At 42.7% G+C, this 25,228-nt stretch overlaps 1 protein-coding gene across 3 annotated transcripts in view; it reads left to right on the top strand.

Moving 5' to 3' along the window:
* The window catches only part of ZFYVE26 (zinc finger FYVE-type containing 26), an 88,571-nt gene that overhangs the window by 7,145 nt on the left and 56,198 nt on the right, over nt 1–25,228 (top strand). For all 3 annotated transcript variants that reach the window (XR_013556057.2, XM_060620120.3, XM_060620119.3), the window contains exons 4-21: nt 236–325; nt 2,218–2,740; nt 3,125–3,255; nt 3,841–4,005; nt 4,153–4,241; nt 5,200–5,363; nt 9,864–10,067; nt 11,276–11,887; nt 12,127–12,213; nt 14,686–14,754; nt 15,470–15,621; nt 17,735–17,936; nt 19,138–19,401; nt 21,201–21,320; nt 21,427–21,591; nt 22,162–22,380; nt 23,024–23,126; nt 23,985–24,730. Coding sequence is in view for 2 of the 3 variants with exons in the window: in XM_060620120.3 (XP_060476103.1) it covers nt 236–325; nt 2,218–2,740; nt 3,125–3,255; nt 3,841–4,005; nt 4,153–4,241; nt 5,200–5,363; nt 9,864–10,067; nt 11,276–11,887; nt 12,127–12,213; nt 14,686–14,754; nt 15,470–15,621; nt 17,735–17,936; nt 19,138–19,401; nt 21,201–21,320; nt 21,427–21,591; nt 22,162–22,380; nt 23,024–23,126; nt 23,985–24,730 (4,105 nt within the window). In the remaining variant the exon portion in view is untranslated. The remainder of the gene's footprint in view (nt 1–235; nt 326–2,217; nt 2,741–3,124; nt 3,256–3,840; nt 4,006–4,152; nt 4,242–5,199; nt 5,364–9,863; nt 10,068–11,275; nt 11,888–12,126; nt 12,214–14,685; nt 14,755–15,469; nt 15,622–17,734; nt 17,937–19,137; nt 19,402–21,200; nt 21,321–21,426; nt 21,592–22,161; nt 22,381–23,023; nt 23,127–23,984; nt 24,731–25,228) is intronic.

Genomic DNA, 25,228 nt, shown 5'->3' with positions numbered 1-25,228 from the left:
GAATTTGAGGCTAATCAGAGTAGGAGTTAAATGTTAGTATTTAAGAGGGATATGCATCCAAATTTAGCTGTTTTTATTTAGAAAAAAAAAAGCATCTCAAACATATCCAAGAATTTAGTGGTTAAAAGTGCTTTATCTTAGAGAAGCAGCAGAAATAAGACTAACTGAAGAGAAATATTATTTGTTAACAAAGAATATGCCTAATCTCTATGCTTCCTTCTTATGATTCTTCTAGAAATTACTCCCAAGTGTTTTCCGGAGAAAGCTTGAGTTTCTTTTATTATCAGAAGACCTGCAAAGTGACATTCCTGAGGACATCCTCAAGGTAAGAGAGGGCTGGGGAGCTATCTGCCTAGGGTTACTATCACTCGATAAGCTCAGCTCCCAAGGATCTAGCAGAGATAGATCCCAAGGAGGTTGGCTATACTCTGTTCTCAGGCAAGACCAAGCTAGGTAGATGTCCCTTTCAAGAGAGCTCAGAATTGGAATAAACTTACCTGATTTTAGAATTCTCAGAGTTGGATTGTCCAGAAGTACTAAGTATAACTGGGGATTAAAGGTGTCGTTTTTTTTTCTTTTCATGGGAAAGGAATACATAACTTGGATTTAAACTGGATGTTTGAATTTTTCACCAGTGTATCATAGGGAATATAAAGGGAGGAAGCAATTAGTGTTTGTTGAATACCTCTTATATAACAGGTGCATTGAATGTGGTAATCCTCACAACAAATTTCTGGGGGCAGATCAAACTAAATCTTAACTATATCTAAGGTGCCTGAGGTATGCTCTGACGCTCAGTACTGATTTTCTTCATGACCTGGCCACCAGCTAATTAAATACATATTAGCAGTAGGATTTAAGGTAGGGACTTACACTTGTATTAGGTCAAAGACCCATGGCCCTGTGACCATCTTGGAAGCAGATAATGAAGAAGCATCCCTCAGTACTGTCCGTAGGCATGGTGCTAACGCGTGAGAAATCACCTACTGCTCCGTCCTCTTTTCTGCCTCTACCCTAACCCTGCAAACAGATTAGAGACTGTAGAGGCTCTTGCCTTAAAAAAAAATTTTTTTAATGTTTGTTTTTGAGAGGGAGAGAGAGAGACACACAGCATGAGAAAGGAAGGGGCAGAGAGGGAGAGGAAGACATAGAACTCAAAGCGGGCTCCAGGTTCTGCGCTGTCAGCACAAAAGCTGGCACAGGGCTCAAACTCATGAACTGTGAGATCATGACCTGAGCCAAGGTCAGACGCTCAACCAACTGAGCCACCCAGGCGTCCCGTAGAGGTGCTTACCTTTAAAGGCTTACCATCTAGTCAGGGAGAAAGACGAATACACACATGCCACAATTGTGGACTAAACCAGATGGCACTAATTTTGAGTACTTTGAATGCCCAATAAAGAGGGAGAGTTGTGTGAGTTGGAGGTACAGGGAAGATTTTTTTGTTTGTTTGTTTCAAGTTTATTTATTTATTATTTTTTTAAGAGACAGAACACATGTGCATGAGCAGGGGAGGGACAGAGAGAGAGGGGGACAGAGGATCTGAAGTGTGCTCTACACTGAACAGCAGAAAGCCCAATGTGGGACTCAAACCCATGAATCGTGAGATCATCACCTGAGCCAAAATTGGATGCTCAACCAACTGAGCCACCCAGGCACCCCTTGGGGAAGGCTTTAAAGGATGAGGAATGGGGTATACCTCAAAGGATGGCTAGGATTTAGAGCAGAAGTTAAAAACTGGTATGTAATGTTCTTTTAAAAGTTGAATTTAAATGCCATGAGAGTGGGCATCATGTCTCATGCCCATTTGTTACCAGCGTGGTCTATCAATTTGCAGCCCTTGATTTAGATCTACAGTGCACATTTTGGAGGTGGTGAGGGGGAACTAGCTTGAGAATGGAGGCCTTGGGAGATTGAGTTATCTCTTTGCCTCAATCTTTTTTGCCTCAATCTCTTCATTAGCAGTGAATGAGCACACTCATAATGAGCACACTCATATGAGCACACTCATAATAGCAGTGTCTTTCTCTTGTAAGGGTTAATTTGACTTTTCAATGTAAAGGGCCTGGCAGGAAGTAACTACTACAGAAGTGTTTGCTACTGCTACTATTATATACACGTGCATATTTCTACCGAAAAGGGGAAAGCTTCAAGGCTTATAAATGATAACATTCTAGACATGCCTCCCATGGATCCCTCTCTTCATCCTCTATTTAGGAGCTATATGAGGCCCTAGCACAAGATTCAGGAGGCCCTGTGCTTGATGGAAATCAGAGGCGGGATAGCTGGACCCCTCGGCTCAGCTCAGAAGCCATCTCTGTGCTCTGGGATCTTCTGAGGCAGTCTCCCCAGCCAGCACAGGCCCTGCTGGAGCTCCTGCTTAGAGAAGACGACGGCACCGGCCTCTGTGGCTGGCCCCTGCAAAAGGCACTGGTGGACTTCATTCGAAGGGTGCTTCAGGCTGTGCAGGACTCCGCCACTGGGCCCCCTGGTGAAGTAGATGCTATCTATGGAGCCCTGCGGACTCTGCATTGCCCTGCAGAGCCTCTCGAAGTTGAGCTGCATCTCCTTTGTGAGGAACTACTGGAGGCCTGCAGGGCTGAGGGGAACCCCCTGCAGGAAGAGCGGGTGCTCAGCTGCCTGCTCCACAAGGCAGGACGGAGCCTGCTATCCCTGTATGGCCATACTTATGCAGAGAAGGCCGCAGAAAAGCCAGCGAAGACCATACCCTCGGGAAAAGGTGTGTTCCCTTTGCTGCTTCTCCTTGTGTCTTGGTAATTCTGCTGTACCTCTGAAGTTCCTCTAGGCTAGTGCCTTCCAAATTGCTCAGGAAATCTAGTGGAGGAGCTAAGCAAAAATGATAAGGTGTTCTTTTGTAAAAGGAAAGATTTTGTAGTCCAAGATGGAATGGTGGAAAAAAATAACAAAGTAATAACAATAGCAGGAAAGAGCTTTTCAGAAGCTACTGAGAGAAGTTAAAGAGTCTTTCAGATAGAAGCACAGAAAGCCTGGCTTAAGTTTTTAAAAGCGTGAATTCTCACGTCTGTTGGTTTTTCAAATGGGCTTTAGCTTAGGAAAGAAGAGCTTCCTGTTCCCTGGTAACCCTGTCTGGTTTGATTTTTAGTCTCCCCCGATCATCTAGATCCTGAGCAGGCAATGCTGGCCCTGTTCTCTAATCCTGACCCAGCCCAGGCTTGGAAATCAGCCTATTTCTACTGCTTGAGCAACAGCAAGCACTTCCTCGAGCAGATCCTGGTAAGTCAAACGTATTCATTCCCCATCACAGAAGTACCGAGGGATTCTCTATAGACTTTTTCATTTCTCCTTTCTCTCCCACTCATTTATCTAACACAAAGCAGTCTAATTAGTGATGTGTCATCGGGTGTGTCCATCCCACAGTCCCAGGGGAAAGAAGGCTCTGAGAACCAGTATCATTCTTAATTAAAACTGCAGTCATTTTATATCCGCTCTTTGGTGGGGACGAAGATGTTGGGTATGTATAAGTTTTCTGGAAGGTGTGAGGAAGAAAAGACTGTGGCAGCAATATGTTGCCTAGCTGACGGGAATTGAATCCGTCTAACCTTCTCCTTCCAGACCGCAGCCAAGCTTTAGTTGAACTCAACAGGTATTTATTAACCTCATCCTGTGTGCCAGGCACTGTGCTAGGACCTGGGGTTACAACAGAAGTCAGTCTCTGCCTTCTGAGAGCTTACAGTGTGAACATTTTGTCTTCAACTGGCCACTTTTTTCATTGTCCGGCATCTCCCTGCTCAACTAAAGCTTTCTACCCTGAGTGGCAGGTCCACAAAACTCCTTACAGCAGCCTCCGTCGGCTTACAGGTGACGGCACTCACGCTGCTGAAAGAGGAAGACTTCCCAAGTCTTGGCTGCCTACTCGACAGAGAATTCAGGCCTCTCAGTCGACTGCTCGTGCTCCTGGGCTGGACGCACTGCCAGAGCCTAGCATCAGCCAAGAGTCTGCTCCAGACACTCCACAGGACCCAGGTAACTCTCACACTGCAGTGTGAGCTACTCCAGAAGTGAGTGATACCAGGCTTTGAGGTGAGGCAGAATGCAGGGGCCTGAGGTCGGTCACAATCCGTGACCCCAGGTTCCTGAGGCAGCATCTCTTCCTTCTCCATGTCAATGCAGGACCAGGGCTGTGACAAGCTCCTCAGGGATGCCTGTGATGGGCTGTGGGCTCACCTAGAGGTCCTGGAGTGGTGTGTACAGCAGAGCAGGTACAGTCCTGTGCGGCCAGCCCCCTTCCCACCATTGGGCACACTTGATCCCATGCTCCACACATGTGGCCATTTCAAGCCACCTTCCACATTGACGTTTGAGTTGACAGCATTGACCAGCAACTAATAATCGTTCCAGCTATTAAGCCAGGAAAGAAACATAGGTAATGATTATCTTTACCATAGCGATGAGATTAAAACTAGAGGAAACTTTGAGGATGACAGTGATAAAAGGAACAAAAGCTCACATTTCCTGAGTACTTACTATATGCCAGACATTGCTCTGAGCCTTTTCAGTGGATGATTTCACTGAAGCCTCACAATAGTTCTGTGAGGCAGATGCCAATATTGCCCTCCTTTTAAAGGTGGAACAACTTAAGCCTAGAGGTGTTGAATATCATGCCTAAAGTGACACAGCTGGTAAATGTGGTCCACGTTCTTAGGGATGTGTTATCCTGGATCACAAGTTTATTATTCTCAATAGCTGCATATTGAACTGTGTACAAAGCTGTGCTTCCCTGGTAACTTAGCCTTAGATCTTCCCATGATCCAGGTTCATGTTTTGTTCTTCACACACATGACCAGTACTTCCTAAAGTAGAGTAGGCAGAAGAGGAAGTGGCCTTACTCAAAGCAAAGCAGAGAAGCTTGGGTCAGCTCTTAGCTACGAAGAGTATGGAAATTGGGAAGCCTAATCTATAGGCTCTTTCTAGATCCTACTGACCAAACAGGCCCTTTCTAGGTCCTTTCTGGATAAGTACAGCTGACTCGGTGGATGTACTTTCCTAACAGTAAATAAATGCTCTGCTGTATCCCAGACCAACTAGAATTTAGTGTTAAGGGAAATGAACCTATGCTGTATTGGGCCAGAGAGAAAGAACAAGAGGGAATAGAGATGGTCTTTCTTAGAGCAATTCTTTAAACTGACTCTCTTCCATCCTCTCAATTTTGCCCTTCAGCAACCCCATACCAAAGAGAGATCTCTTATGTCATTTACATGGTGGAGACAGCCACTCTGTGCTGTACTCTCTCCATCACCTTACCAACCTTCCAGCTCTCAGGGAGGAAGATGTTCTCAAGCTCTTACAGATGGTGCCAGCCAAGGACCCCCAGCAAGAGCACGGTGAGTTGGCGATGGAGTGACTTGGTCAAGCTTCCCTGTTAGGACAATCCTACACCAGTTTCTTTTAACACAGGATTTATCTAGATGTGATCTGTCAAGGTGGGTGGTCCAGCAGACACCTGCTAAATTATCCGTATTTGCCCCAATCAGATTATGAGATGTTGGGTGCATACCTCTCCTTTCTCAGTGAGGTATAGGGAATTCTACGAGAACAGTCCCACAGAAACCTTTGTACTTGTGGAACCATCGCAGGAACCACTCACATACCTTCATCCCAGTGAAGCGGAATTAGGACCTGCTGTCTGAGTTTGTCATTCACACTGTCATTGACAATATTTATGCAAGTTCTTGGTGAATCTTTCCGTGCTTTATAAGCTTTCTCCTAGCAGGTTCTATGCTTCCTTTCCCTCTCGTCTCTTCTTCATAATGTACTAAACACATGAAGTTTAGAAGAAAGACTTGCCTAAAGCAATAATAAAGCCTTGTTTTAGCCTTGGATCTCTGCTTAAAACTCAATTCTTTTTGCTTCCAAAAATCACTTTATAACCTAGAACACAGGCTAGGGACACTTAGCTTTCAGAGAAACTAATGTTTTCATGTGTCAATAGATATTTCTCAACTTATATGTTGCTTTGATTTACTTTTTAAAAGGACCTGCCACTAATTGGAAAACCAGTGTTACTACATTCTATATTTTTTTCTGGAAAAGTAGGCAATTTGTTTACCAGATTTCCTAAAGGAACTAGAACTGTTTTCGACATACACATACAAAAGGCTTCCAGAGAAGTATTTTAAATCGGATTCCTGGTGACCCACCAGGACACATGTAGAACTTGAACTTGGAAAAGGCAAAAGAAGTCATTAATAGAACTGGGATTAAGCTGAGGCAAGAGAGGCATCTGGGGTACAAAATATAAGGAGTTACTCACTCTCAGGGTCATGCAAGTACTTGCAAATCCTGGCCCTGATCAGTAATGCCATATTGAGGCCAGGGGCATAGAACAGTATCGGTCTTATTCTTCATATCACCCTGATCTTGGTGAAGCTGAGGTTACTTCCTGGAAGAAGTAATCACTAGGAAGTATATACATAAACGGGTTTGTTGCAACATCATACTAGCAAAGCATCCCTAAGTACTGCATGCCCTGCCCAAGAAGAATCCCTAGGGAAGGGATTCATTCAGTGGAACTCTGCAACCATCAGAAATTTAGTCCATGAAGAAATACAACCAAATGCTTGTACTATAATATTTAAGAAGTAGGAAAATTAAATAGTGCATAAAATATCATTACAGTCAATTTAAATACATATCCACGTATGTATGCAAAACTGTTAAAGGCCTTACACCAGAACATAACAATGGTTATATTTAGCTGGTAGGGTCATGGGTAATATTTCTTTTCCTTTTTGCTTTACTACATTTAATGCTTTTCTTTTTTTGAGCAGGTTGTATGTTTTTCTTTTAATGCAACAGATTTCTATATATTAATTTTGTATCCTGCAACTTTACTGAATTAATTTATCAGTTCTAATAGCTTTTTGGTGAAGTCTTATGGTTTTTTTATATATAGTATTATCATGTCATCTGCAAATAGTGAAAATTTTACTTTTTCCTTACCAATTTGGATGACTTTTTTTTTTCTTGTGTGATTGCTGTGGCTAGGACTTTCAGTACTATGTTAAATAAAAGTGGTGAGAGTGGACATCCTTGTCTTGTTCCTAATCTTAGAGGAAAAGCTTTCAGTTTTTTACCATTGAGCATGATGTTAGTTGTGGGTTTTTCATATATGGTCTTAATTATTATGTTGAGGTGTGCTCTTTATAAACCTACTTTGTAGAGAGTTTTTATCATGAATGGATGTTGTGCTTTCTTAAATGCTTTTTCTATGTCTGTTGAGATGATCCTATGGTTTTTATTCTTTCTTTTGTCAATGTGATATATCACGTTGATCGATGTGTGAGTATTGAATCACGCTTATATCCCTGCTGGAGTTAAATCCCTCTTGATCATAGTGAATACATTTTTTCTCATGTATTATTGGATTCAATTTTCTATTTTGTTGAGGATTTTTGCATCTATGTTCATCAGAAATACTGGCCTGTAATTTTCTTTTCTTGGGATATCTTTATCTGGTTTTGATATCAGGATAATTCTGGACTTATAGAATGAATTTAGAAGCTTTCCTTCCTTTTCTGGTTTTTGTAATAGTTTGAGAAGAATAGGTATTATTAACTCTTCTTTAAATGTTTGCTGGAATTCACCTGTGAAGCCATCTGGTCCAGGATCTGGGAGTTTTACAATTACTAATGCAGTTTTATTGCTAATCTGTTCAAATTCTCTGTTTCTTCCTGATTTAGTTTTGGAAGGTTACATGTTTGTAGGAATTTATTGATTTCTTCAGGGTTTGCCAATTTGTGGGCACGTAATTTTTCATAGTATTCTCTCATATTAAACATAAACGACTGTGGTATCAGTTTTTCTTCTCTCCTTTGTTTCTGATTTTATTTATTTGAATGCTGTCTAGCTCGCTCGCTCTCTCTCTCTCTCTCCCTTTTTTTTTTTTTTTTTGATGAATGTGGCTAAAGGTGTATCAATTTTGTTCATTTTTTTTTGAAGAACCAGCTCCTGGTTTCATTGATATATTTGTTCCATTGTTTCTTTAGTCTCTATTTCATTTATTTCTTCTTTAATCTTTATTATTTCCTTACTTCTACTGACTTTAGGCTTTGTTCTTCTTTTTCTAGCTCCTGTAAGTGTAAAGTTGGTTGTTTATTTAAGATTTTTCTTATTTCTTGAACTAGGTCTGTATTGCTATGATCTTCCCTCTTGAAACAGGTTTTTCTATATCCAATTTGGGACCGTTGTGTTTTCATTTTCATTTGTCTCCATGTTTTATTTCCTCTTTGATTTCTTGGTGGTTCTTTCATTGTTTAGCAGCACGTTACTTAAGCCTCCATGTGTTTGTGTTCTTTCCAGATTTTTTCTTGTGGTTGACTTCTAGTTTCATACCATTGTGGTCAGAAAAGATGCAGGAAATGATTTCATTGTTTTTTGATTTTACTGAGACTTATTTTGTGGCATAACATGTGATTTATTCTGGAGAGTTTTCCATGTACACTTGAAAAGAATGTGTATTCTGCTGTTTTGGAATGGAATGTTCTGAATGTATCTGTTAGATCCATGTGGTCCAATGTGTCATTCAGAGCCACTGTTTCCTTGTTGATTTTCTGTCTGGTGATCTGTCCATTGATGTAAGCGAAGTGTTAAAGGCCCCTACTGTTAGTGTATCATTGTCAGTTTCTTCCTTTATGTCTATTAATAGTTGCTTTATGTTTTTAGGTGCTCCAGTGTTGGGTGCATAAATATTTACAATTATCGTATTCTCTTGTTGGATTGTTCCCTGTATCATTATGTAATGCCCTTCTTTGTCTCTGGTTACAGTCTTTGTTTTAAAGTCTATTTTGTCCAATATAAGTATTGCTACCCCAGCTTTCTTTTCACTTCTGTTTGCATGGTAAATGGTTTTCCATACCCTCACTTTCTTTTTTTTTTATGTTTTTTTAATTTTTTATTTATTTTTGAGACAGAGAGAGACAGAGCATAAGCAGGGGAGGGACACAGAGAGAGGGAGACACAGAATATGAAGCAGGCTCCAGGCTCCGAGCTGTCAGCACAGAGCCTGATGTGGGGCTCGAACTCACAGACTGTGAGATCTTGACCTGAGCTGAAGTCAGACGCTTAACCAACTGAGCCACCCAGGCACCCCACCATCCCCTCACTTTCAATCTGCAGGTGTCTTTAGGTCTGAAGTGAGTCTCTTATAGGCAACATATAGATGGTTTGAGCAGGTTGTATTTTTGCTATGGAAAGAATTAGGGACAGATTAAAATGTCAGAAACCCACACTGTCAGCTCAGAGCCCTCACAAACGAGATCGTGGCCTGAGTTGAAGTCGGACGCTTAACTGGCTGCGCCCCTAAAAAAAATTTTTTTTAAGGAGAAATTAAGAGAATTAGAGTACAAAGAATTTCAGCAGTTTGTAATTTCTTGATTTCTGCTTTAGTAGTTTCTTAAAAATGTCAAATATTTGTTTCTAATTTTTTGTTGCCTTTACTCTCATTACTCAGTCTAAATGCATTTTAAGCCTATCTCTTGTATAATGTGACACTAGGTAGACTAAATATTAATTTGACATTTTAATTTTTTTAAAAAGGAAAACAGGTATTTTAAGAAATATAAGGGAAAGACTTGTTAAATGGCCATGAAGGCTACAGTGAACAGCCATGTAGAAGGGAAGCTGCTGGGAAAAGGAAACAGAGGGACTGTGCGTTGATATTGATTGGAGGAAAGGGCCCAGAAAGGGCACAAGTCAAACTGACAGCAAGAAGAGAGGATGAGAACACTGAGCCTGAAGTGCAGAGTGTCTTTGCTTCAGCCACACTTGCAGCTCCTGCCTGAGACACCCTACTGTGATGTTCTGCCTGTTTCTCTACAATTCAGGTTCAGCCGATGCCCCAGTCCCTGAGCACCTGAGCCGGTGTCAGAACCTGACCCTGTACCAGAGCTTCTGTGCCATGAAGTATGCCATCTATGCCCTCTGTGTGAACTCACACCAGCACTCCCAGTGCCAGGAATGCAGAGAGAGCCCTTCTGAGGACCTGGCCTTGGCTGCAGAACCAGCAAATGATTCTGTCTCCTCCCCAGGTACAGCACTTCTCCCCCGAACCCCATCACTCACATAAGCTGATAACAGCCTGTCCCAGTGAGTTCTTCATGGGATTGGGAGGTGGCCTTGGTTTTATTATGCCCAGGAATAATTTCATCCATTTATCAGCCTGAGTGAATCAAAAGGACATGGAGAAAACAAGTGATTTGCTAAGTTCTAACGGAGTCTGTTCACATAGTGTATTATTTTCCGAATGCTTCTTTTTTTAACTACAACCCACAGTGAAAATAGCATTTCACATCACATTCCTATTTGCACTTAGGTATATAATTTACATGATATATATGTGTGTGTGTGTATATATATATATATATGAGATATATATGCTAAGTTTTAGGAAATAATACCCTTCCAAGTGGAGCACAGTCTTGATATATTTCTGTTCTTTTTTTTTTTTTAATGTAGCTCTCTGAGTCAATATCATGGGTCACAACCTACATTATGACAGAACCTCATGTTTTATCCTGTTTCGTTTTTCTTAATAACTTATAATTCTTTAACTTGCCCTCTGTGACTAGGGGTCAGTTTTCTCTCCCGTGCAGCTTTGGAATAGACTTGCACTTCTGAGAATGGTATTTCTTAAGAGATCTGGGTAGCTCGTGATCACCTTTAGTGTAAGACTGAATGCAAGTAGAATTGAGGGATGAGGAGTCTCCGTGCTACCTTCATTCTGAGAACTGAAATACAAAGTGCTTGAGGATGAGGAATCATATGTATATTTTTTTTTATTTTAGAGAGAGAGGGCACATGAGAGAGGGAGAGGGACAGAGGGAGAGACAAAGAGAATCTTAAGCAGGCTCCATGCCCAGAGCAGAGCTTGACACAGGGCTTGATCTCACGACTCTGAGATCAGGACTTGAGCCGAGATGACCTGTTCCAAAATCAAGAGTCTGACGCTTAACCAACTGAGCCACCTAGGCACTCCAGGAATAATATTTAAAGAACAGAAACAAAATGATGAGTGTTCAGTAAGCTGTACTTTTAATTAAGGTAGGAAAATCTTTCCGCAAATCATGAAAAGACAGGGCTGACTAGCCTCATATTCTTCTGACTATAACTGCTTCCCTTAGTCATCAGAAAATGAAAGAGTTAAAGTTGTGAGAATGGGTGAGTCTGGCAAGTAATGTTTCTAATATTTGCATTTTCTCTCTTTCTCTGGCCTCTTCTCTCACACATGCTTCTTTAGGTGCTTCAGATCTCTTCTCAGCATACCTGGCCAGATGTCAACAGTATCTGTGTAGTATTCCTGACTCTTTGTGCCTGGAACTTCTAGAAAACATCTTCTCATTGCTCCTCATCACCTCTGCCGATCTTCACCCAGAGCCTCACCTGCCTGAGGACTATGCTGAGGATGATGACGTTGGGAGGAAGGGCCTGATGGATTTGAGGTCACCATCAGAGAGCCCTCAGCACATAGCACAACCTGAGAAGAAGTCAGAACGGGGTGGCCAGGGAGTCCCCAGGAGCCTTGCTTCTATAATCCCAAGCTGTCTGAAGACAGAGCCAAAAGACAGTTCCCCAGAGCCCCATGGGCACAGCTTTTTAGACCTAAAGCACTTTACTAGTGGTATCAGTGGGTTCCTGGCTAATGAATTTGCAATAGGGGCCTTCCTCAGGCTTCTCCAGGAGCAGCTGGATAAACTCAGTAGCCACAACCCCCCTGAGAAGCCAAAGCTGCCAGAAGGCCAGAGCTGCTCTGGAAGCAGAGACGGACTTCAGAGCCGCTTGCACCGGTTTTCCAAGGTTCTTTCTGAGGCCCAGTGGAGATACAAGGTGGTATCAAGCAACCAGGGCTCAGGTGAGAGCAGATGGAGAGCCAGTGGGTCCTGAAAGTGAGGAAGGAAAAATATCCCAGGAATGTGGGAGAGAGCAAGGAGTATGTGGGAGTCACACCTTAACTCAGGGCGTATTACCGTAGCAACCAGTGTTAGAAACCTGTCTCAGAGCCTGTCCAGATCTTCTCCTACCAGTGACCCCAGGAGATGGGTCAAATCAAAACTGAACACTCTCCCTGTGACCTGTTGTTTGCCGTTTCAGAGGAACAACCTTCCCGAAGATACCGGCCCATTGCCACACGGCACCCAAGTCTCCGCCGGGGGCGTCGGACTAGAAGGAGCCGGCCAGGTAATCTGAAGAGCTCTCCCCACGCCTCATTCCGATGCACCAGGCAAGTGGGATGCTCCACTTGTCTAGTATTCTTTAAAATAAAGCACATGATCCAAACAAACACAAGGGATCTAAGATTATCCTAGACCCACTCCCCCAAGGTAACCTTGCTAATAGTTTCCTTCTGGAAATTTCCCATGCAATATAAGCATATCCCACATTTTATATATACAGATGCGTCATACTGTATTTACCGTTACATGCTGAAAGCCTTGATTGTATTTTTCACTTATATGCTTTTAAATACACAGATATATCATACTATGTATTGAGAACTTTTCTCCCCTTGTAATTTAAAGACTGCTTAGCATTCCATGGTTATATATACCCTTTGTGGACATTTAAATTTTTTCCTGTTTTTTACTCATAAAAAATAATGCTGTAGTAAATAACCCTGTATATATGTCTATTGATACATACATGTCTGTGTGACTATATCTATAGGATAAGTCCCTAGCAGTAGAATAGCAAGGTCAAAGATATGTGGATATAAAATATGGATATTAAAAAATTTCCTTAAAAAAAGGTGGACCAATTTATATTCCCACCAACTATACATGAGTGCCTCTTTGCACATGCATTCATCCAAAATGAGTAGTATCAATTTGAAAAAAAATCTTTGCCAGTATTATTAATATGATAATGGTTTTTATGTTTTATGTTTAGTATTTTAATATTAATTTTTAGCTTGAAATTGAATGTTTTTTCATGTATATATTGGCCATTTATATTTTTCTTTGGGCTGCCTGTTCATCTCTAGGGTCCATATTTTCGGTTGGTTTGCTTTCTTACTGAATTGTAAGAAACTTTTTACACATTAAGAAAAAATTCTGTCATGTGCTACAGTTTTTTCTCTATTTTGTCTTTAGGCTTCAATTATGAGTTTTTCTTAAGGAGTTTAAATAGGATCATTATTCAGTAGTATTACATTTTTAGATATTCAATTTTCCATTATGTTTTTTGGTGCTCGCTTTTAAATAATTAAGGGAAAGGACACCTGGCTGGTTCAGTCGATGGAACATGCAACTCTTGATCTCAGGGTTGTAAGTTCAAGCCCCAAATTGGGTGTAGAGATTACTTAAAAAGAAAAAGTCTTGGGGCACCTAGGTGGCTCAGTCAGCTAAGCATCCGACTCTTGATCTCCACTCAGGTCGTGATCTCACAATTTGTGAGATCAAGCCCCATGTCAGGTTCTGTGTTGACAGTGTGGAGCCTGCTTGGGCTCTCCCCCTGTCTCTCAGACCCTCCCTGCACATGCCGTGCATGCTCTCTCTCAAAATAAATAAATAAACTCTAAAAACCTTAAAAAGCTTTAAAAATTAAATTAAATATAAATAAATAAGTAAGTAAATAAGTAAATAAACAACAAAGAATTCATAAGAGCTTCCTATGTGCTGAACAATGCTAGGTAGCTTGAGGGTTGTGAATGAGCCATGAACCAGGACTTTGCCTTCAAAGAATTTGTAAATTACCTGTATTGACAGTATATATGAAAAACTTAAACTGTACTGAGGCATGGCCCGAAGAAGGAATCTCTTAGAAGAGATCAGCATAGTCTACAATTTAGGGAAGGGTTAGAGAGAGAAGTTTCAGAAGAGTTGACTCTTGCACTGAGCTCAGAAGAATGAGTAGGCTCTAGCTAAGTGGCAATGAAAAAAGTGAACATACCAAGTAGAGTGGAGGATACCATACGAGAAACCTTCAAACTTCAAGACTGAGTTGTTAAGACCCTTAAGCTGCCCATCTAATGGGTTTGAGTCAAAATAGTTTGCATCCACTTGACCCATCCAGCCCAAGAACGCACAATTTATCTTCTCTTTCCTACCACTGTCTGTTCCTTTCCAAACAGAACCAAGGAGCCTCCTATGCATGGTGCTGATAGCACCCTCCCATGACCACACTAAACAATAGCAAGCCTCCATTCACAAACCCTAGCACTTTGGAAAGCAGGTGTTGAGAAGAAGCTTTCCTCCAGGGCTTTAAATATCATGGCCTTTGGCAGACTGGGTCTTATACTTGGTTACCTACCTTTTCAAGGATACCTTTTTCTATGTCAGAAAATTTTGTGGCCCTCCTTTGCACCCTACCACTTCCTGGTATTAATAGTTGTGCTTCTATTTTCTCAGAATATTGACAGTGTTTACTAGCAGATTGGGGTTGCTGGCCCCTAGAAGTAACTTGTGGCTCTAAGACCCACAGGTTGGAAGTCACTGGTATAAGCTACAACCCATATGAACACGAGGGCCATATTAAGCCCACCCTTCACCTTTGGTCTGTATAAACTTGTGTTTGCTGTAGAAAGAGCACAGATGTAATAGTTACCCATTACCCTCTCACTCTTACTACCCAGACCTTGGCTTCAAGCTGACCTCTCACTTTCCACACTATAAGGAATTGATGGTTGATTCTCTCTCTTCCTAATACCTCTAGATGGCCGGGACAAAGGTTCCAATCCATCCCTGGAAAGTACAAGTAGTGAGCTGAGCACAAGTACTTCAGGTATGAGGGTCCCAAGCAGTTACCAACTTCAAGCGGCTTTGCCCTGATACAGAGTTGCCCTACACCATGGTGTAAAATCCTGCACTGAACAGTTCATGCCTGTGTTCAAGAAGGTTGGTTCTAAGAGATGCAAGCTTCCAGTTACAAGATGAATAAGTCCTGGGGATGTAATACACTGCATGGTATTAGAGTTACCAGTACCGTATTCTATATTTGAAGTGGCCAAAAGAGTACATGTTAAAAATTTTATCACAAGGAAAAAGTTTATAACTAGGTATAATGATGGATGTTAACTTATTTTGGTGATCATTTCACAATATATACATATATAAAGTCATTATGTTTTACACCTAAAGCTAATACAGTGTTATCTGTCAACTATATCTCAATTCATTTAAAAAAAGAAGAAGAACAAAGTTAGTTCTGCAGAAGGCCAAACAGATTTAAGCGGGGAAGAGGGGAAAGACTGTTTTACCATCAGTTGAGTCACCCATCAGCAGAAACAGAGGTGAATAACCCAAGAATGGTCCTTAAGTCTTATATTCAAAGATGATAGCATAGGTTTGCCCTTCAATTGTGGAGAAACTAAGCCCCATTTACAGAACTTTTAGAGAAGGACCTTGAAGATATAAGAGCCTGGTGGGAAGTGTCGGCACTATAGTTTTCCCTCAATTTCTAGTGCTTCCTTGGCACCCACATTCTTGTGTCCCAACAGAAGGAAGTCTGAACACTGTGTCTGGAAGGAACGAGCTGGATGGCCGATTGCAGCCTCAGTCTCAAAGTTCAGTCATCCCCATGATGTTCTCCCCACCTGAGTCACTGCTGGCATCCTGCATCCTCCGGGGGAACTTTGCAGAAGCCCACCAGGTAAGGGGAGTACACGTGTGGCAGGTATTAGCTGCCCAGGCTATACCTCATCCTAGTAAAGAATACTAAGGCAGCCTGTAGCTGTCTGGGGCCCGTGGGGCTTCAGGTAAAGCTAGATGTGTGTGCAACCAGAGCCTCTGGGAGCACCTGTGGGGGTATCCATGTATCAAGACCCAGTGCTCACCGTTGTGGATTTCAAGATTCATCCTGGAGATTTAAGCTCTTAAATCATTGGGGTTTTCTCTTAAACAGTGTTTTAATAAGATAAAAGAAAATATTTAGCCACAATTCCATCACTTCAAAACATTTTTTTTGTTTCTTTCCTTGAACACCTTCAGTGAACACATATGTATTTTTATATAGTGAAAAATCATAATACAATTTTTTTTAATTTTTTTAATGTTTTTATTTATTTTTGACACAGAGAGAGAGAGAGAGAGATAGAGCATGAGTGGGGGAGGGGCAGAGAGAGAGGGAGACACAGAATTTGAAGCAGGCTCCAGGCTCCAAGCTGTCAGCACAGAGCCTGACGCGGGGCTCAAACTCACAGACTGCGAGATCATGACCTGAGCCGAAGTCAGATGCTCAACCGACTGAGCCACCCAGGCGCCCTACAGACAATTTTTAATAACTAGAATGCCAATTCACTATACAAGAAGTAGAGGGGGTACCAAACTAGGATGTTCATGTTATATAGGGAAAAGTACAGGTAGAGGTCAGAAAGACTCTTAACCCTGTCTGAAATTTGATATCCTCATTGGAAAATTGGAGTGAAATATACTACCTGCTTGTCCTACCTCATGGGAATGTTAAGAGGATTATGTACAAGCTGTGAGAAATGCAAGAATCCTCTACAAAAAATTGCTTAAATTTAATAGCATAACAATTTACTATTCTGGTTTTTAAAACTCTCTTGGTATATTTATCACACTTGGGCTGGTCCCTTAACACATAGTTCAGAATTTTTCTTTCACATGAGTTCAGTTGTTGAGGAATAAATTGAGGAGAAATCTAGGTGGTGGGAGAATCTTGGTTTAACTTCCTCTGATCATTTTAGATCCCATACTTGAATGATAGTGATAATTCTGACCCTCTGGGGGAGAACAGGACCCTTGCCAACGTTTCTTACACCAAATCCAGAGAGGAAATCAGCCAGGATACCCCACCATCCCACCTCCAAGAGGCTTTACTCCTAAATGTTCTCACCTCCTCTTCCTTTCCTGGGGCCTTGACCCTCTTTTCTTTTCTTTTTTTTTTTTAAATAAAATTTCTATTTTCTTAAGCTGGTTACAGAGTAAGTCATGAATATTGTAAGAAAATACCAAAAAATATTAATAGGTATTAACCCTATTGTCCAGAATTACCAATATTAAAGGTAAAGTGTATTTTTTGCCAGTATTTTTCCAAGTTATGCATGACTTTTCTATAGCCAAGATTATTGTGAATCTAAAACTTTACATAGAGCCTTTTTTATGTTTGCCTTATAACTGATTATAGTGACCTCACAGTAGTCTCATCAAGTAGCTGCATTTGACCATTCTCCTGTTACTCAACATTAGATTCTTTTCAACCATGGAATAGTTGTAATAAATAGTGACAAGATTATCACCTTTAGACATTAAGTCTTTTGAATTATTTCCTTAAGAGTTTCTGATGAAAATTACTAAGTCAAAGACTATACACATTTTTAAAACTTTATAGATTGTCAAATTGCTTTTCAAAAAAGATTGTGACAGTTCATTCTACCACCACTCCATGAGGGTTTATTTTTACAGTTTGTCATTGTGATAGAAGCAACACGGTATTAATGTTTCTTAAATTCCCTGGATTACTGGTAAGGGAAAATATTTTTCATCTATATAGGAGTCATATGTATTTTTTCTTTGAAATTATCTACATCTTTTGCCTATTTTCTACTGGGGCTCTAGTGGCTTTCTTGCTGACATTTATGAGTTATTTCTATATTTGATCCAATCTTCTAATATTCAGTTCTCTCACAAGCCTACAAAGCAGATGTCTTGGGGCCATAGTCTGATGTTGGGCAAGATCTCATATTTCTAGAGTCCCCAACTCTGCGGCACCAGCACAACCCATGCTTGCTGTCCTGTGGCAGGTGGTGTTCATGTTCAACCTGAAGTCCTCGCCCAGCTCAGGGGAACTGATGTTTGTGGAGCGCTACCAGGAGGTGATCCAGGAACTGGCCCGGGTAGAGCACAAGATTGAAAACCAGAACTCAGATGGCGGGAGCAGCACCATTCGGAGAACAGGCAGCGGCCGCTCGACTCTACAAGCCATCGGCAATGCAGCAGCAGCAGGTGCCACAAGGGCGGTGAGGGCCCTGGAGGAGGGTGGGTACCAGGGGAAAAGCCACCAAATCACAGGCTCCTCATAAAGGTGAGCAGAAATCCAGAGCAGGACACTTGCCTTGAACCATAGCAGTCCTGACACACACAGAGTCGGTCTTTAGCTGTGCCCAAATTCCCTAAGCTGGGTGGTCACATACCTACCCCTTCAGCTACTCCGTTAAGCTCCTCCTGTGAGATTTAAATGGAAGAGTGTGAACGCCATTTCCCCCATGTGTTTTTGATGGCCGCTACCTTGGGCTCAGGGCAATGGTTAGGAATTTGTTTCCTTCCTATCTAGTTATTCAGAGAGAAAGCGTGTTACTTTACTTTTCCATAAAGCAAAGAAGCTGTGTATCATGCCAACAGCCTGGGCTTCACAGGCCTCAATGCCCAGCATTGGCAGCAGTGCAGAAGCTCATCCTTTCAATATTTCTTGAGGGCAGAACCCTGCCCCACATTTCCATGCCTCTTCCTGACCTAGGTTCCACATATCAAGTACCATCACACATTGCTGCTCTACATTCTCCCAGAAATTCTCTGTACCTAGTCAAAAGAATGTATGCACATCCTTTTTGTTTTTAATATAAATGGGCTTTTAAGAATAAGTACTGTTTTCTACCTTTTGGGTTTTTTTTTTTTTTAGCAATGCATTTTAGAGATCTTTTCTGATTAGCACACACAGAGTCACCTCGTTACTTCTCAGCTCCCTTCTTAACTCCCATTGGGAAGAAGCCCCCAATCATCTCTACCATTTTGAGTTTCTCTGGGTCTTCCTTTATGTAACATTGTTTTCATGCCATAAGACCAGGCTGTAATGATGGTACTAATAAAAGATAATGCCATGCAGAAGGATCTCAAACATTTTTTTTTTAATTTTAAGTTTATTTATTTTGAAAGAGCAGAGGAGGGGCAGAGAGAGAGGGAGAGACAGGGGGAGAGAGCGAATCCCAGGCAGGCTCCGTGCTGTCAGCGTGGAGCCCAGTGTGCAGGGCTTAAACTCACGAACTGTGAGATCATGACCTGAACTGAAACCAAGAGTTGGACACCTAACCGACTGAGCCACCCATGCACCCCTCAAACATTTTTTTTTTAAATAACTACTTTTCAAAATACAAGTGGTAGTGAGAATCATCTTAACCTCTTGCGTTTTACTCCACTGCTGGGTGTCCAGGAATGGTATTTTACTCCATCTCTGATGTGACTGACAAGCTACTCAGCACCGCTGGAGAACCCATCCCCACCCTCCAGGAGGACTTTTGGATAAGCAACACCCTGCTGGAGCCCACTGCTCCCCTGAGAGAGGTTCTGGAAGACCTCAGTCCCCCTGCCATGGCTGCATTTGACCTAGCTTGCTCTCAGTGCCAGCTCTGGAAAACCTGCAAGCAGCTCTTAGAAACAGCTGAACGACGTCTAAACATTAGCCTCGAGAGCCGGGGTGAGTGTGCTTCTTTAGCTGTATTCCTTAATTCTCAAATGGGGGGATGGGTTTCTGAGATGCTTGATAAATTGGATTAGAAGAAAATGCTTTTTGGGGTAGGAGAGATAGGGAAAAAGGATTATTAGTTAATTTCCTCATGTCCAATTTAGTGGCTTAAATATAGTCTGAGAGTTTTGTCTTCTTAATAGACTTGGCAGTCTGCAGTAATTTAGGGAAATTCTTTTCTGGTTTATAGATAAATTCAAGGAAGAAATATATATTCAAAAATGATATAAGTGGAATTTGTGCCTTCAGACTGCATGCCTCCTGAAGAATGAACCCCACTTAATCTAAAACCTAGAACAGTCTTGAGTTCGTAAACCAGGTGAAAGGGAATATTTCATGGATCACAGTTAGAGGGAGGATTGTACCTTGGTTAACAATGTCCCAGAACGTGTATATTGAATTCTTGGAGGAATTTGGTATATGAACGTAGAGGAATGTGAAGAATTAGGCAAAGTTCCACTCTCCACCCATCCGTGATACACCAAACGTTGGACAAAGCACCTCTCTCTTAGTAGTAAGGAGAGATGAAAGGTGAATAGGTCATGATATAAGAGCCACTCCTAGGTTCAGTGATTCATTAGGAGAAGTTAAAAAACTCAGCATGTAGTCATACTCTTGGCTAAGATTTATTGCAACAAAAAGATATGCAGCAAAATCAGCAAAGGGAAAAGGCTCACGGGATAAAGTCCGGGGGAAGCCAGGCATAGCTTCCAGGAGTCTTCTCCCTGTGGACTCACACAGGATGTACTTAATTCCTCTAGCAATGAGCTGTGACGAGTGTATCCAAGGAAGCTCAGAGACTCAATGCCCAACATTTTGTTGTGTTTTGTTTTTGTTTGGGGGGGGGGGGGGCGCATCTCTGCCCCACGTGTACCAAAATTCTAGATTCTCAAAAGGAAACAGGTGTTCAGCATAAACCACATTGTACAAACAGTGTAGGCACAGCTGGCCACTCTTATCATCTAGGGCAAGCTCTATATCAGTGTCAGAAACCATTATTTAGTCAAGTTTGTAGATGCCAGCCAGTGGCAACCTTGCAGGCAGGCCTTTCTAAGGATAGCAGCCCCAGGCCTGCTGTGGTACCTCTTTTCTGCATGCCTCTACAAATCCTTTCTGAGCTGTTGTTAAAATGTCCTTTAATGTTCACATAGACCTTCTAAGAAAGTATACTGTGGCATGTGCAATGCTGTTCTTATTGAACAATTTCCCTCCCCTTTTTCTAGTACTCATTCAAAAATGAAAGGAGATATTATCCAAACTGTTAATAGCTGAAATGGTTTCATGTCAATCAATAGTATCTAGTCTTATTTCCAGATTATCCAAAGTGTAGGGGGTATGAGAGATACAAGAAATAATCTCTGTCCATTAAGTTGTTTATAGTCTAGTCAGGGTGTCAAGATGCCCCTTTAGGCAAAGAGAGAAGACAGATGTGATCCCAGCTCAAGTTCTCAGCTGAGGACTGTACCAAGGCAAATCCACACAAGTGTTTGGCTTGGGACAGCAGTTCCATAGAGTGCCAGAGACCGTGTGCCCGCTGCTGTTTGCAGCTGAGGCATCAGGCTGGAGGTAACCCTGGAACCTCAGACATTGAATAAACCAGGTAAGCTGGCTGTCACCAAAATGGCACAGCATATATTTCCTCTTTAATGTTGGGGAAGACAAAACTGTACAAGTAAGTACAAGACTGAGTTATCCGTCTCTGAAAGTGCCTTATTTTTTCTGCATTCCCTCTTCCTTCAATCCATTTCCAGGTCGGCGGCTAGACCAGGTACTCCTCAATGCTGATGGCATTCGAGGTTTTCCTGTTGTTCTTCAGCAAATCAGTAAGATTCTCAATTATCCACTTACATCAGCCGGACAAACTAAATCGGGTGAGCTGCTTTTCTCCCGTTTTTTTGTTTGTTTGTTTGGTTTTCTCCTAAACTTGGAGCATTAGGTCAGCATCAGCGTTCACTTTTTCTCATTTGCTTTCCACAGAGAGTGTAGAAGAAAAAGGAGGGGGCCCTCCGCGGTGCAGCATAGCTGAGCTGCTTCAGATGTGTTGGCCCAGCCTAACCGAGGACTGTGTCGCCGGCCACACCACCCTGTCCCAGCAGCTGGAACAAGTCCTCCAGGCGCTGAGAGAGGCTCTACAGCTGCCAGGTATGGCCCGACTGCGACTGCGCAGCAGCAGATGAGGGCTGAGCTGGGGAGAGGGGATAGCCGAGAGTGAAGGAACACTTTGGGGCAGAGGCTTAGGACTCTGGAACTGGGCTCGTGAAGCCCCTTCTTAGCCAGGGCATGTCTCACAGCTAATTCCACCTGTTTTCCCAGCCCCTCAAGTGAAGGGATGCTTAATGCTCCCTTAGCTGATACATTTTTCTCATTCTTTTTTTTTTTTTTTTTTTTTTGACTTAAACATTTTTCTCATTCTTAATGAGAAATACACCCAGAAGGTACTCGGTAAATATTTATCAACCTTCCCTAAAGGATTGCTGTGCTCTTCATCAAGCCATTCCACCCCAGAGACACTGGGGTGAAAACAGGACTATCCACCCTGATTTCTGCAAACTCAAAGCTCTTACTGGCTGAGAATCACTCGTAAGTCCAACCAATTAGGACTTTATAGCTGCCTTGTAAGCATAGCACCCGAGCTATAGGATGCCCCATTGACCCAGAGCTGGAAGCAGAGACTAAGGCCTCCATCCCTTCTCTTGCCATAACTCCTCCCAGAGCCCAGGAGTACTCCACTCTCCTCACTGGTGGAGCAGGCGGCCCAGAAAGCTCCAGAGGCAGAGGCCCACCCTGTGCACATCCAGACTCAGCTCCTCCAGAAGAATTTGGGCAGACAGACCCCAGCAGGCAGCAGACAGACTGACTACCTAGGCACCTTCTTCAGTTACTGCAGCACCATGGCCGCGGTTCTCCTTCGGAGTTTGAGTTCTGAGCCCGGTAAGTAGCAAGAAAGAGGAAAGGGAGTTGTGACTGGCCTGCAAGTGTTTAGGGTAGGGAAGAGGAAAGGTGCTCAATTAAGAGGTTCTGGGTACAGCAGTAGCCAAGAACGCTAGATTTATAGGGTCCCCTCTTATTCATCCCTGTGTTTTATTCATCCCTGCTTGCTCACTGTTGGGTACAGCTGTACAGCACATGGGAGTACCGAATAAATTTTGACTGCATTAATGGCAAAAACACCTCTCTCAGACCATTGTGGATTTGAGGACCCAGAGACGAGTCATGTCTATGATCTGAGGGCCAGGTTCTTGCTTGAGTCCACAGAGAGAGTACTGCGTGCACTTCAGTCCTATTTAAGAGAGCAGGATGAGCTATTTGGGGCCAAACCTACCCACTAAAGTTTGTCTGTGGTTGGAAGTCTTTAGAGCAGTGGTAAGGTGTCAATTTGTGGTCAGCGTCATGTTGAGAATACCCTTTACATAGAAAATATCAAGTATTTTCTGACTATAGTCAGAAAGTATTACTGACTATATCAGTATAGTCTTCATTTTGATACTGCACTTCTTTATTAATTCTGGGAAACAGGGCTCTGAGCTATTGCAATCATTGGTGAAAACCAAGGTCACTTTGTTTCTCTTTGCAGATCACATGGAAGTCAAGGTAGGAAATCCATTTGTTCTCCTGCAACAGAGCTCTTCCCAACTTGTGTCACACCTCCTGCTTGAGCGACAAGTTCCCCCAGACAGGTAGGAGCTACTCTGTGGGAGTTAAGCATGGATGGGCCTTCCTAATGGTTTCATTAAGGAGTGCTCAGTGGGGTGGTGCTTGGATTCAGTGCAGAGAGTAGGGATTTCTTCCAGATTTTTCCCTTAATTTGCACTTACTCTTACACAGCTACATTAAAGTTCAATTTCAGTTGTTTCTCTCTCACCACCTCTCGCAACATTTATGTTGCAAGCATAAAATTAAGGGGTGAGTCTTCATTCATGAATAGACAAAAATCCAAAAATTTGATAGCTCATGAGTTGACTACACCATAGGAAAACAAGCATTCTTATGGATTGCTGGTGGGATATAAATTAGTACAGCCCCTGTGGGAAGACAGTTTGTCTATATTTATTACAAAAAACAAATTTATATATCCTTTGATCTAGCAATCACATTGGGGAATTTATCCTGTGGCTTTACTGACATGTGAAAAATGGTGTTTATCCAAAGTCATTTTATTACAGCCTTGTATGTAGTAGCAACAGATCAGAAAAATCCACTGTCCACTAATAAAAGACTGGTTAAATTATGGTTCCACCTATAATGGAATATTGTATAACTGTAAATAGGAATGAGGTGGTCTCTCTCTAGAGGGATGTGGACAGTTCTCCCAGATATGTTATCAAACGAAAAAGCAAGGGCAGAGCAGTAGCTCTAATAGGCTACCTTTTGTCTGGGGTGGGGGGGGTGGGGGGGAGGCAGTGGGGAGAGGGAGAGAGTAAGAATAACAAAGAGCCTGCATTTACATTTGATTGTATAGGCATAAAAAAATTCTGAACTTGGGTGATATACCTGTGCACTCAGGTCTTACATGCCGTCTGCTTCTCTCCGTCCAGGCTGGCAGTCCTTCTGGCCCGAGAGGGGCTCAACCTGAGTGTGCCGAAGGTCATTGTTAACTGCTGCTGTGAGCATCTTGCCCTTTGCTCTTCCCAGCAAAGTCAGCAGACATCATCCCTTGTGACCCAGCTGGGCGTCATGGTCCAGCTGCACACCTCCCACTGCCTGGATGACCTCCCACTTTCTACACTGAGCTCCCCGAAGCCAACTGGGAATCCCACATTGGAGAGAAAGCCCCCCTCCTCCCCAAGGGATTCATCACTCCCAGCCCTTACCTCTTCTGCCTTGGCCTTCCTTAAGTCCCGCTCAAAGCTGCTGGCCACAGTGGCCTGTCTAGGAGCTTCCCAGGGGTCAAAGCTCACCAAGCCCAGCTTGTCATGGAAGGAGCTTCGTGGCCGCAGGGAAGTGCCTCTGAGCGCAGAGCAGGTAGCCCAGGAGTGTGAACGCCTCCTGGAACAGTTCCCTATGCTTAAGGCCTCCCTCATGGCTGCCTGGGAGCCCCTACGACAGTCCACTGAGCAGGGGCAGAGCCTGGCAGTGAGTCTCTGTGGTCGGGCCAGTCTGTCTACCGTCCTCCTGGGCCTGCACTCTCCCAGTGCTCTAGACGTGCTTACTGAGGCCTTCAAGGAAGCCCTGGTGGCCAGAGATTGGCCCCAAGCGCTTCAGCTCACAGAAGTGTACGGGCGAGATGTGGATGACTTGAGCAACATAAAGGATGCGATCCTGAGCTGTGCCGCGGCATGTGGTGAGCAGAAAGCTATGCCTCCCCCTTCGCTGGTGGTAATAACATTGAGCATTCAGTGAGTGTATCATTGCATTGGATCTTCATAGTAACTCTAGAGAAAGGTGCCACTGTATCTCATGATACCAAGAAGAGACTGAGGCTCAAAAGGTAGAAAACTTGCCCAGGATAGGAGCAGAGCTTAGAACCCCACTCCATCTACCTTTAGAATGGGCACTCATAACCAACTTTCTCAACACTGCATATCACAATCCCTGGAAAATTCTATAAATTACATATATCTGAGCACAACCCCCAAAAGCCCAGGATGGGATTCAAACAAGTGTTTACTTTAAAACAGGGATCAGCAAACTTTTTCTGTAAAGGGCTTTGTAGGCCATACAGTCTTGGTTGCAGCGACTGGACTCTGCCATTATAGCATGAAAGCAGCCATACGTGATACGTAAACAAATTACCATAAGTACATTCTACTAAAATTTTATTCATAAAAACGGACTGTGG

This window comes from Panthera onca, chromosome B3 (genome assembly GCF_046562875.1).
Source record: "Panthera onca isolate mPanOnc1 chromosome B3, mPanOnc1 haplotype 2, whole genome shotgun sequence".
Taxonomy (NCBI): domain Eukaryota; kingdom Metazoa; phylum Chordata; class Mammalia; order Carnivora; family Felidae; genus Panthera; species Panthera onca.
The sequence above is the reverse complement of the archived record's forward strand: the minus strand, read 5'-3'. Positions and strand labels throughout refer to the sequence as shown.